Raw genomic sequence first — 11,404 nt, 5'->3', positions numbered from 1 at the left:
CCTTCTGCTGTCACATGTGGCCTCCTCCTCCTCTGCAAACCGCCCCCACACACATCAACCCCCTGTCCTGACAAAGCATGCCCCCCCCCCCTTCTGCTAACCCCCATCACGGCTCCCTCTGTCGTCTACCCCTCCTCCTCCTTGCACAGTATCCCCACACCCCCCCCCCCCCCCCAAGTCACCCCCGCCACCTGGTATTGTCCTTTAGTGTGGATCAGGTAATCAGAGAAGTGATTAGTAAAATACATAAAAGAAATACGAAAATAAGTTGACTTTCAGCGTTTGAACGCATCATTTTTTGTTGTGGTTTTTGTTTTGTGTGTATATTTTTTATTTTACGTATGTGTTACACGCGCAGCAGCTTACAGCAGGGTCAAACAACATCAAAATACTGAAGGAAGAAAACCTAAAACGCCAGAATGGGAAGTGCAAAGATTCTGCTGTGGTGGGTTCGCTGGGTGTCAGTCGTCCCCCGATCCAGATGGAGGAGCTGTTGATACACCTCGACAAAAAAGAAACTCCCATTGTCCACACCACCATGGTTTTGTCTCTGATGTCATGTTTTGTTTTGTTTTTTTGTTTGTTTACCCCCCCCACCCCCCAGCATCCCATCCACTGCGTGAGCACACCCCGCCACGTCCCATTCACAAACTGCAGAGCCGCAGAGCTGGAGGAGCTCTGCAAAGAGGCGGGGGGGGGGGGGGGGGGGGACTAAAAAACGAGCCAGCCGGGAAGAGGAGGAGGACGAAAGAGAGGAGGAGGAGGAGGAGTGGGTGGGTGTTGGGGGGGGGGGGGGGGTGGGGGGTGGGCTGGTGAGGGAGGGTCAGCCTGAGGTGGCTCTGCTCTGCACACACTGATATCTTCATTCATTGATTTTAGAGAACACCACCAAGTGGCACAGAGCAGAGATAACAGGACTCCGAAAAGTTTTTGGGGGGGTTTTTTTTTGGCTACAGGGGAGGGAATTCCAGGCTGAGATGAGAAATAAATGTGGGCCTGAGTCACATGTAGTGCAAGTGGTGCATTGTGGGGGCAGGCATTAAAAAAATTAATAAATGAAGAATGGGGCCTTTTTTTTAAACAAAATAACGTTTAGCAAAGATAGTATGACAACACCTCAGCTATTTCGGATCATTGCGCAGCGTCTTTGCAGCACCTGCTACGGGATTCCCACCGTGGGAGCAGGAAGACTCAAGGTCCACTTAACAGCGTACTTCCGGAGCTTTCTACTGCCTCTCGCGGCGGAGCAGAGTTTGCTCGTGGGAGTAGCTCCCTCGCCGCCTCACGCCACCCAAGCGTGAAATATCCTACAATATGACGAACGGAATATATATATATATATATATATATATAGACTACGCAAACTCCGCCCACTGAGGAAGACCATTTGCATGCAGCTGAAAGCTCAGGGGAAAAGTGCTACTTGTAGTTACCAAAGTAGTTCCCACTTTCTTGGGGTTCAGAAGTTGTTGCTAATGGCTACATGAATGCCAATTCATTCAGTAATGATCTATGAATCAGTTACAGATGGTTAATAGGAAAGAGTTCCGAGGTTGCCAGGTTTGTGGACGAGGCGTGCGCAGAATTTGGACCCCAATCCATTTATGGAACATCTTGTTAAAGGGGACAGTTCAACATTTTTTTGGGGGGGGGGGGAATACACTCACAAGATCAACACCGCTCTCAGGTCTTGTTCTTATCAATGACTAAGACATTATTAAGTGGTAATAAAGCCACAAAGTGTGTTTTTTTTCCCCCCTAAACGGCGTCCTACAGGCCGGCCGGCAACTCCATCAGCCTGTAATCACAACACAACAGCTGAGCTTAAGGTTTTCATTTTTTATTAAGATTATAAATTCTTAACAAATACTTTCTGCAACAGTTTTACCCGGTGATATACAATTTAGTAAGCACAAAAATACAAGAATAACAACAAAATATGTAGAGAATGGCTGAATACTCTCTTTATTTTGGTACACATAGTGCTCGTAAAGCTAACGCGTGGGGATCTCCGGTTATGGCTAAATCAACGAGTTTGCCTTTTTAAAACAAAAGGACTAGGGTCATTCTTTTACGGAACAAGTAAAAACAAAAACAAACCAAACAAACAAACAAACAAACAAACAAACAACTCGCAAAACCAAGACATGTTGGAATTCTGAATCTGCTTTGTGGAGGCTTTGAGCAACAACCGTGATTAAGGGAGGAAGTCGAACTGCCAGAAAATAGTCACCCCCGGACTGTTTACTATCACACACTGGGAGGAGAGGTGAAGTGGTGACCGCAGTAATAGCACCCCCCCCCCCCCACACGCCCTCCCCAAAACAAAGTGTTTTTTTCTTTTTTTAAGCGTTGGCACCACATTAAGTGATGCAAGCCGGTTCAGTCCGTGCACCTCAACGGCGGTGTTCTGGAGGGGGGGGTCTCCAACTTTTCACGCAACGACGACGACGACGACAAACTGCTCCGAATGTGCAAGGTCCATTTCAAACCGGAGAGGGAGGGGTGGCGGGGGTGGGGGGTTCTCCCAAGAGACATTCAGTCACTTTCGACGTACTCTCCACGGCGATAGCTAGCTAAGTATGTGCATTCGGAATTTTTTTCTTTTTAAGGCAACAGAAGTCAAATCAGTTTCATCCCACGTGGACATGTTCACCCCCCCCCGCCCCCATTCTGTATGATGCACACTATATGGCACAAACTCTTTCCTCTCCCTGCCCAAATAAAAAAAAAAACATTAAAATGCTAAATCTTTTAAATAGCATTTCTAGGAGGGGGGGGGGGGGGGTCCTGCAAAAAAAAAAAGTAAAGTTCAGACCTTGTTAGGGGGAGATGGGGGTCCGTTGTAACACCTCCATTTTCCTCCAATCAGAAGCAAGTGTGAGTGATGTCACCCTGTGCACACCACCAATGAAAACCGGGCTCACATATATTATTGATTTCTTTTCTTTTTGTTTGTTTTAAGACAAAGGTGTGCTTTGAGGTATGATTCTTTTCATCTGCCGAACACTTTGACTCTCCTTTATTTTCACTTCTGTGAGTTAGGCGTACGTACGGAGGCTCGCTAACGCCAGATTTATTATCTCTTTTTTTTTTTTTTTTTTTACCACCTGGTATTTTTTTTTACTACAGCTGAGGCTGTGGGGTCAGTTGTGACAGTATGCTAACGCAGACTTAGCTCAATGCTCAAAATTGCCTTGTCGGCGCTTTAGCAGGTTGAATAATGAACATTTGCGATGTTTTAAAACAAAACAAAAAAGGCGGGGGGGGGGGGGGGGGGGTTAGAGAGTTGTTGCGACGGTACCGGCATAGAACGGATGTGGAACCCGTACTTTAGGAACTGTGAGTTCTCCCAGTTGAATGAGTAACGTTCCCATTCATTTTCGAAAAAAGAAAAAAGAAAAGAAGAAAAAAAAGATTTTCCCGGAAGGTTCAAGAAAACTTTCCGTCGTGGAACATTCACTAATTCTTGTTGAATAAAAAAATAAAAACAAAACCCTTTTGCTGGACGTTCCTTGAAGGTGTAACTATGCAAAGTTCGACAATTTACATCTTTCTTTCTTTTTTTTCTTTTTTCTTTTTTCTCAACATGAAACGTTGTAGAAACGTAAGCGGAGAACGGTGTGGGAACGTTCCTTTGCCGCGTTCTCCTGAGCTGGAAACAAACTGGCGGTTGAAAACAGTTCTCCACTGGGGTTTTGTTTACCAATACTTTGTGTGTGTGTGTGGGGGGGGGGGACATGTTACAACTGACCACCTTGACCACCCCCCTAAAACATAAAAGTGTTCGATTCAAAAAGCCACAATCGCCCGGGTCCATGCTCCCAGACTGGCCAGGACCTGCTTGCTACAGATCTGTTCCAAGTCCGTCTGTCTGCTCAGCAGCCCCGAAAACCCCGAGCCGAAGATGGAGATCAGGTTGGAGATGTTGGACGTGTCCGTGTAGTCCAGGCTGGTGTAGGAACAGTCCTCGCGTTTCGCCCTTTTGCGAGCGGCTGTAAAATCCGACACTTCTTCGGCGTCGGATACGCAACAACCGAACTCGACCTTCCGCTTCTTGGCCGGGGACTGCGCGCCCTGGCCGCACTGGAGCGCGTCGCAGCAGCAGTCCTGGTGGAGGTAGCCGTTCTCCACCGTGGTCACCACATGCGTGTCCAAATCCAGCACTGTGGTTTTGTTGCAGTGCGCGCCGCCGTTCGCGGGGAACTGGTCGCGGTGTGACACGGGGGAAGCCTCCATGCAGCAGCTGCGGTAGTAGTGGGGCTCCGGTTCCTTGCCGTCGTCCTCGAGGGGAGAGCAGTGGGGGAGAGCGCTCGCTGTCCGGCCGTGCGCCGCCGGCTGCGCCGCGCCTCGGTGGCACGCAGAGCCGCACAGGCTCGCCTCTTCCTCGCAGCAGCGAGCAGCCTGCTCCCCGTCGTCGGCGTCCTCTGCGTCCAGATCCAGCGGGTTGAGCTCCTGGATCTCGTTGCAGACCGCCATCACCTCCTCGTACTGCTGCATCCTGTAGATCTCCGCGTATTTCTCCTTGATGTAGACCTGCCTGGCGTTCCTCAGCACATAGGAGACGAGCAGGTTTTTGTGCAGCTTGATCCCCCCTCTCTGCGTCCTGGAGTTGTGGATCTTCATCAGGGAAATGGAGATCAGACTTTGCGCGTCTGCTGCGCATTCCATGGTGTTGATCATTATAATGTGCCCACCCCCCCCCAAGTCCACCTCCAGCTCCTCTCCGGGAGAGGAAAGCCGACTCTCAGCTATCTGGTTTTGTTCGAGGAGAAAGGCTCAAGTGAGCTCCGTGAGGGAACATTGGACACAGCGATCCGCCTCCCTCACCGTCAGCATTCATTTGCAGATGGCCTGAAAGCCGGAATATATATATATATAGGCAAGGCAGAGGGTCCGCCCTCTTCAGGGAGAACCAATCAGCTGCCTGGGCTCGGTTGAGTGATAGAATGGCACTCTGGAAATATGTGGTTCTCGACCAATCAGCGTCAGGCGGTTCCTCTGTACTATTCAAATTCCACCCAGGCTGTCTAACAGGAACGTCCTGCTTTCAGCTGCCCCCCCCCCCCCCCCCCACCCACCATGACTGGGACCGACACCACTGAACTAATGACTTCATGTTGTTAACAGACATGACAAGAAAGAAACAAATGAGTAAAATAAAGACATTTATAGCGACCCAATCCTCGGAACATTGCAAATTATGGCACTCCCGTGAGGCAGAATTGCAAAAATAATAGTTTTTATAAACCCAATAGATGCTTTTATTCTGATGTAATGTGATAAAAATGTCTTCTGTTTGTGTCAGTATTTTTTTTATCGCTCTTTAATTCAGCGCACATTACAATTTATGGAAAAAATATACCGATAACGCCATCCGTATCCTTTAAAGACAAGGTCAGGGGCTGATATCATGCAACTATTTCAAGAAGATAAAGACATTACATGTTTAGAATAAAAAAAAAAAAAAAAAACTGCTTGGAAGTGCGGGCAGGACTTATTGAAGTCGTCCTCCGTCGTAGGTGGACTGGTGCGGTCGGGCACATCGGCGCCGCCGTACGACGACTGTGTTTCACACCTTTGTATTCAGAGGAAGCACAAAGACCAGGAGGAAACTACCTGTTTAAAGGGTCACTTCACCCAAATTACACACAAAAGCATGTTTTCCCTGCTTACCTCTGGTGGTATCTAGTCTGGTTTCGTCTGTTGACTGTCTCAGGGATTTTTGCCTCCACCCCAAATACAATGGAGGTGAATGGAATTTAATTTGCGGCGCTCCCAGTATTTTCATTGTCCTGGTTACTCCTGGATAATCCACACACCTCACTGTCAACAGTTTTCCGTTGGAACTACTTCCTACCCAGGAGGTCGTCCCTATGAAATTTGTTATTGAATTATTATTGCGCAAAACCCCATTCACCTCCATTGAATCGGAGTGGAAGCAGAAGTCCCACACAATAAATAAGAAAATAAAAAGACAACAAACTCCATTTTTTTTGTCTGGAGGGAGAGATTTCATTCATGGATACACACAAGCGGACACCACCATGGCTGAAAACCACTAATGGCCAAAAAGGACTCCGGCGGCACGGGATCCCACTGAAAATGCTCCCAGCTTCTCTCTGGAAACATGCTTCACATCAGCTTCACCTCCAGTGAGAAGTGATGTGATAGACCCCCACTGTACACTGCCGGCCCCAAACGGCAGACAGACACAGTTGGAGACTCGCCGGACTTGGACTTGGACATCCACCAGGCGGCCAGAAACACAACTCAACAAATGAATGCTGATGCCTCCGTGTCTGCTGGCTGTGTGAATACTAAACGATCTGCATACAAAAAAAAAAAAACGACACACCGTGATTCAAAGCCGATTTTTATATATATACGATTCGATTAAGCTGCAAATAAAAGTGTAGCAAATGCCCCAGGAGATGACATCGTCTTCCACGCAAACAAACACAGGCAGTGGACAGCGATCTGCTCACTCCCTATAAGGAGGAGCTGACTGTGGCTGTTTGAATTTGGTATGTTTTCATTCAGCACTACGACTGACTGGGAGGGGCAGTTTGATGTAGTAGCATTCGCTGCTAACCGGCTAACACGTGGGAATGCCGTGAAGCAGGTATGCGATTGTCAACTCTATGAAATTAAAATATGTCAGTGTTGTTTTTGTATCCTCGCTGTGTTGCCTCCAAGTGGCCAAACACTAAATGAACACAATTTTGAATAGAAGCATGTTTCGTTTTGCGTTTTTGGGACACTGACAACAGCAACCCAAATACAATGGAGGTGAATGGAATTTAATTTGTGATGCTCACAGTATTAGTCATTAAAAAGAAACATTGTCCTGGTTACTCTGGATAATCCACAGACCACACTGTCAACAGTTTTCATTGGAACTACTTTCCACCAAAGAAATCACCCCCATGAGATTGTCATTAAATTATGATTACACAAAATTCCATTCACCTCCATTGAATCCGAGTGGGAGCAGAAATCTCAGGATAAATAAAAAGCGCACAACTTTAAACAGAAGCATGTTTTGAAGGCGTTTGGACACTGACAGGTGTCTCAGCCTAATAGGCAGCAGCAGTGGTTCTCCCCCCCCGTGCTCGTCTCCCTCAGACCACCCCCCTCTTGGACTGAATAAAGGTTTTCTGGCTCCAGGTGGCAGTGAACAGTAAACCCAAACCCAGAGGCTTCAAAACAAACACATCATCACAGACATCATGTCAACGTTTCCTTTTCCGCAGAACACATGGCAGCAAGCTCGAGGCTCTGCGTAAACGACGCAGTAGATTGACATGTCCGCAGTGACTTCTTCAGAACATGAAACAGTTCTGCTTTCTCAAACCTGAATATCCAGGTTCCGGCTGAATGCCTGGAGCGAATAAAGGATGGTGGGATGTGAGTGAAAAGAAACACAAGTTTTGTGCATGAGTGTGAGCTGTACAACAGCTCCAAACCCACTCAGTCACATATTGCAGGAAGCCAGCATTGCAGTGCCTCTACAGGTTTAATCACAGGTTCCAATGCTTGCCAAGCGAGTGCAATAACCTGTGTTGAACCTGTAGAGGCCAGTGCAGCACTAGTTTTCTGCCCTGTGTGATTAGTGCTTTGTTACTGTTTCCAAATTCTCATTCTGAGGCGGGACAGTGCTTCTACAGCCTGCAGAGCGCGACGAGATATTTATTTTCACACGGGATGAACCCCGAGGTGGCACTCCCTCCGGATAAGGCCGAGACCACGCCGAGGGAGGGCTGAAGGACGCCTGATTGTGATGTGTTCTCTGTGAATGATGAGTGTGTGATGCAGAGCGGGACAGACACTCGTCTCCTCTTCCAGAGGAGGTAGCTGTTTGCAAAGGGGAGCCTGCCCCAAGAGGGTCCCTGTGATGGAACAGGTTCCCTTCAGTTTCATGTATAAAGATCACCGCTCCCTAGATAAAGGCTCGTTGGAGGTGCTGGAGCAAGAGCATCCCTACACTGTAAACTGTGCCGTATTGATTTATCGAGGAAAGCTCTCAGTAAGGAATCTTCTTCAAGCATTTTTTTTTTTTTTTCAACCTTTGAATGACACGTTTAGGAACAAAAAACGAGTGCAGTGCAGTTTACAAAAAAACAGGAAAAAAAGCATAGACACAGCCAGAGGTCAATGAGGAAAAATGCGCTCTTTTGATGTTTTGTTTTGGTTCTTTTATCACTCTTTCTGTACTTTCCGTCGAATGAACATTTCATATATATGTTGCACACTTTGTCTTATGAAGCAAACCTGTCAAACACATGCATAATATTGAAAGGAATAGTTCAACCTATTGGGAAACACGCTTATTTGCCTTGGAGATTTCTGCATCCACCCCGATTCAATGGAGGTGAATGGGATCTTGTGTAATAATGATTTAATAACAAGTTCATAGGGATGATTTCTTTGTTCCAATGCAAGCTGTTGACAGTGTGGTCTGTGGATTACCCAGAGTAACCAGGACAATGTTTCTTTTTAATGACTAATACTGTGACCACCACAAATTAAATTCCATTCACTTCCACTGTATTTGGGTTGCTGCTGCCTGTTAGGCTGAGACACCGGTCAGTGTCCCAAACTCCCCCAAAACATACTTCTACAAGTTGTGTTCTTTTTATTTAATTATTTAGAGATTGATTTCGGCTCCCACTCCAATACAGTGGAGGTGAATGGAATTTTGTGTAATCATAATTTCATTTTTAAACAATAATTTCGAATGAATTCATTTCAAAACAATTTCATAGGGATGATTTCTTTGGTAGAAAGTAGTTCCAATGAAAACTGTTGACACCTAATAAACATTTCAAATATGTGTTGTCTTTTAAAGTAAGTCTGTCAAACATAATGCGCACAATATTGAAAGGAGAATTTCAACATATTGGGGAAATGCGCCTCTTTGCTTTCTTTCGGCGGGTGAAATGACGAGATTGGTAGCACTCTCACGTCTGTGTTCAGCGCGGAGCTGGAGCCAGAACGTGGCTAGCCTAGCTTAGCATAAAGGCCGGAAGCGGACCACACCAACCAAACCTCTTCGGCTCGCTAGTTAAGACGCTGGATCTCATTGGTTCTCAATCCGTTCTTCGGAAAAGTCGTTTCAGCACAGGACGCCGCGTAAAAAGCACTAACTAACTAAACAAACGCGATACATGTCAAACAGTTGGCCGTATGTGTGTCCAGATGGAACTATTTGAATTATTGGTCTGCGATTTCACCGCCGGACTGTTCCACTTTGACAGCTGTGGGTCACAAAATGAATGAAAATCACATAATACACACATATCTGCATATATATATATATATATAGTGAACACATACAGCCCTGTCCCATAAAAGTAAACCCACATGACATTGATATTAACACAATATCAGAACAAAAAGCTCTCTGTCTCTCCCCAAATTCTTCTATTATATTGCAGCCTCTTTCTATTTTCAGCCTTTCCTCGTTGTATCTGCACCCCCCCCCCCCCCCCCCCCCCCCCCGTTCGCAGCCATCCTCCCACCCTCGCCCATCTCCTCCTCTCTCATCCTTTCAGCCTCACTGCTCGACTGTCTCTGGCTCCTTTTACCACCCCTCTGCTTTACTCCACTGACGTCTTATTTTTCACCCCTCGGTTTCTTTTCCGAAGCGTTGTTTTCGTTTCTCTCCCTGCGCCTCGGAGAGAGCGAGACAGAGCCAGTGCAGCATTGCAACGCAATGTCAGGCTCCCTTTGCAGTGCGCGGCCAGCACCGGAGACCGCAGAGGTATCCGTCTGTGCTGTCGCCACGGCCCTGTGCTCATTACTCCCCATGCCTCTCCGCTTCCCACTTCACATTTCTCCACCTCTTTCCTCGTTTCATCTATTTCTGTATCTTTCCCCCGGCCAGCGCCTCATTACTGCGCCTCTCGCCAGCCCTCCCTCCCGGCTGTTCTGCTCAGTCTCGTAGAAGAGCAAACGTTTTGCGGCCGATCGTTCAATCATGCGATCTCATGTGAATGTTTATTATTTTGTATCCCAGAGAAGACGGCAGTGAACTGTACTGGGAGGGACTTGTCACGCCTGAACGTCTCCATCACACAAAATACATCAGATGCTAGTGATTGGATTTTAATGATGCTTCGGGGGAATAATGCGTGTCAGTGATTGGCGTAAGGGGAGAAAATAACGTTTGATTTGTTAAACGTGTAGTAATTTCTACTTAACTTACAGGGGAGGACACGTTTATTGCGTGCGTGTCTTTAGGTAAAATCAGAGACTTCACACAATGTGGGTTAATCCACCCAAATTACACAAAAACTTCATTCATGTACTACTAGTAGAGTTTGGATTTTTATCTGTCCATGTTTTGAGACTTTTGCCTTCCACCTCAACATAATGGAGGTGAATGGTGAATGTTCAAAACAAACCCAGAAGCAGTGTTACACTAGTAACACTACATAACAGCGTAGTTCCACTGTACACAGTTTTTACAGAAGAACACTAATACAAGGCTTACACCTGAAAGCTGCAGTCCAATGGTTTTTTTTTTCCATGGGATTTTGGATTATTGCAGAAAATAAGCTCTGTGGCAAAACAAAAGTTTATGATACTTACACGTTATGTTCAGCGAGATCATCTTCACTAATGAACACAGCTTTTATGACTTCTGAAGCGTAAATGGAAATCGCCAGAAGTAGAAAAAAACAAACGAACTGCCACTTGGAAGCAACCGCCTTTTTTAAGACATGTAAAACCTTCAAAGCTCACGAGTGGGGGCATCTACTGACCGTATTTTATGTCATAGAACAAAAACGTGAAAATCTCTTAAGCTCGTGTGTAACCACAGACCTCATCTCAGGCGTCTAATCAAAAACCCATTGACTTCCAGATGAGGGAACCGGAAGTGTAAAAATGGCTAACTAATACTCTAATCGCTAATAAGCACTTCACTATGTCGCCCAGCTGATTGCTAACTGTTTGGTGCTGAGTTTGTAGTTGGAAACGAGGCGAATGGGAGTGGTGAGACTGAACCGAAACAAGGAGCTGAAAGATGCTAAAACGCTCTGTAGAGCTGAGGGAAACTGCAGAACAGGGTGATAATTCTCCTCTCTCATTTCACCGATTGTGAGTATAAAAGTATTCCTTGGTGCAGCTTTAATAAATGCTATGTAGTGATAATTCAATATATATTTATATATATATTGATGAAATTGCCATTTTCAATCACATGTCCTGAAACTAGGCTCCAACGCAATTGCTAGCTAACTAATAGCCATTCACGCCTGACCACGCCCCAACGTGTTGAAACTTTCAACCTACAGAGGGCAGTGCTTCCTCCATATGCAAGATGTAGCGTGAAGTTTCATGGGAACAATTGAGTGCAACATTATGAGTGTCCTCCAGGACTTCTGACTTTCCTAAT

The 11,404-nt window shown here is 46.2% G+C and overlaps 1 protein-coding gene across 1 annotated transcript; it reads right to left on the bottom strand.

The window, feature by feature from the left end:
• Positions 1-1,824: 1,824 nt before the first annotated feature.
• On the bottom strand, positions 1,825-4,683 carry ier5l (immediate early response 5-like). The gene has a single exon (XM_070924650.1). It carries the CDS (start codon positions 4,681-4,683, stop codon positions 3,793-3,795), a length of 891 nt encoding a protein of 296 aa, XP_070780751.1. The 3' UTR covers positions 1,825-3,792.
• Positions 4,684-11,404: the final 6,721 nt, after the last annotated feature.

Source organism: Enoplosus armatus, chromosome 18, assembly GCF_043641665.1.
Source record: "Enoplosus armatus isolate fEnoArm2 chromosome 18, fEnoArm2.hap1, whole genome shotgun sequence".
Taxonomy (NCBI): domain Eukaryota; kingdom Metazoa; phylum Chordata; class Actinopteri; order Centrarchiformes; family Enoplosidae; genus Enoplosus; species Enoplosus armatus.
This window is presented reverse-complemented; position numbering and strand designations above follow the sequence as displayed.

Excerpts from the sequence above, each read along its gene's own strand:
- ier5l (XM_070924650.1), bottom strand. The coding sequence starts at position 4,683 with ATGATCAACACCATGGAATGCGCAGCAGACGCGCAAAGTCTGATCTCC.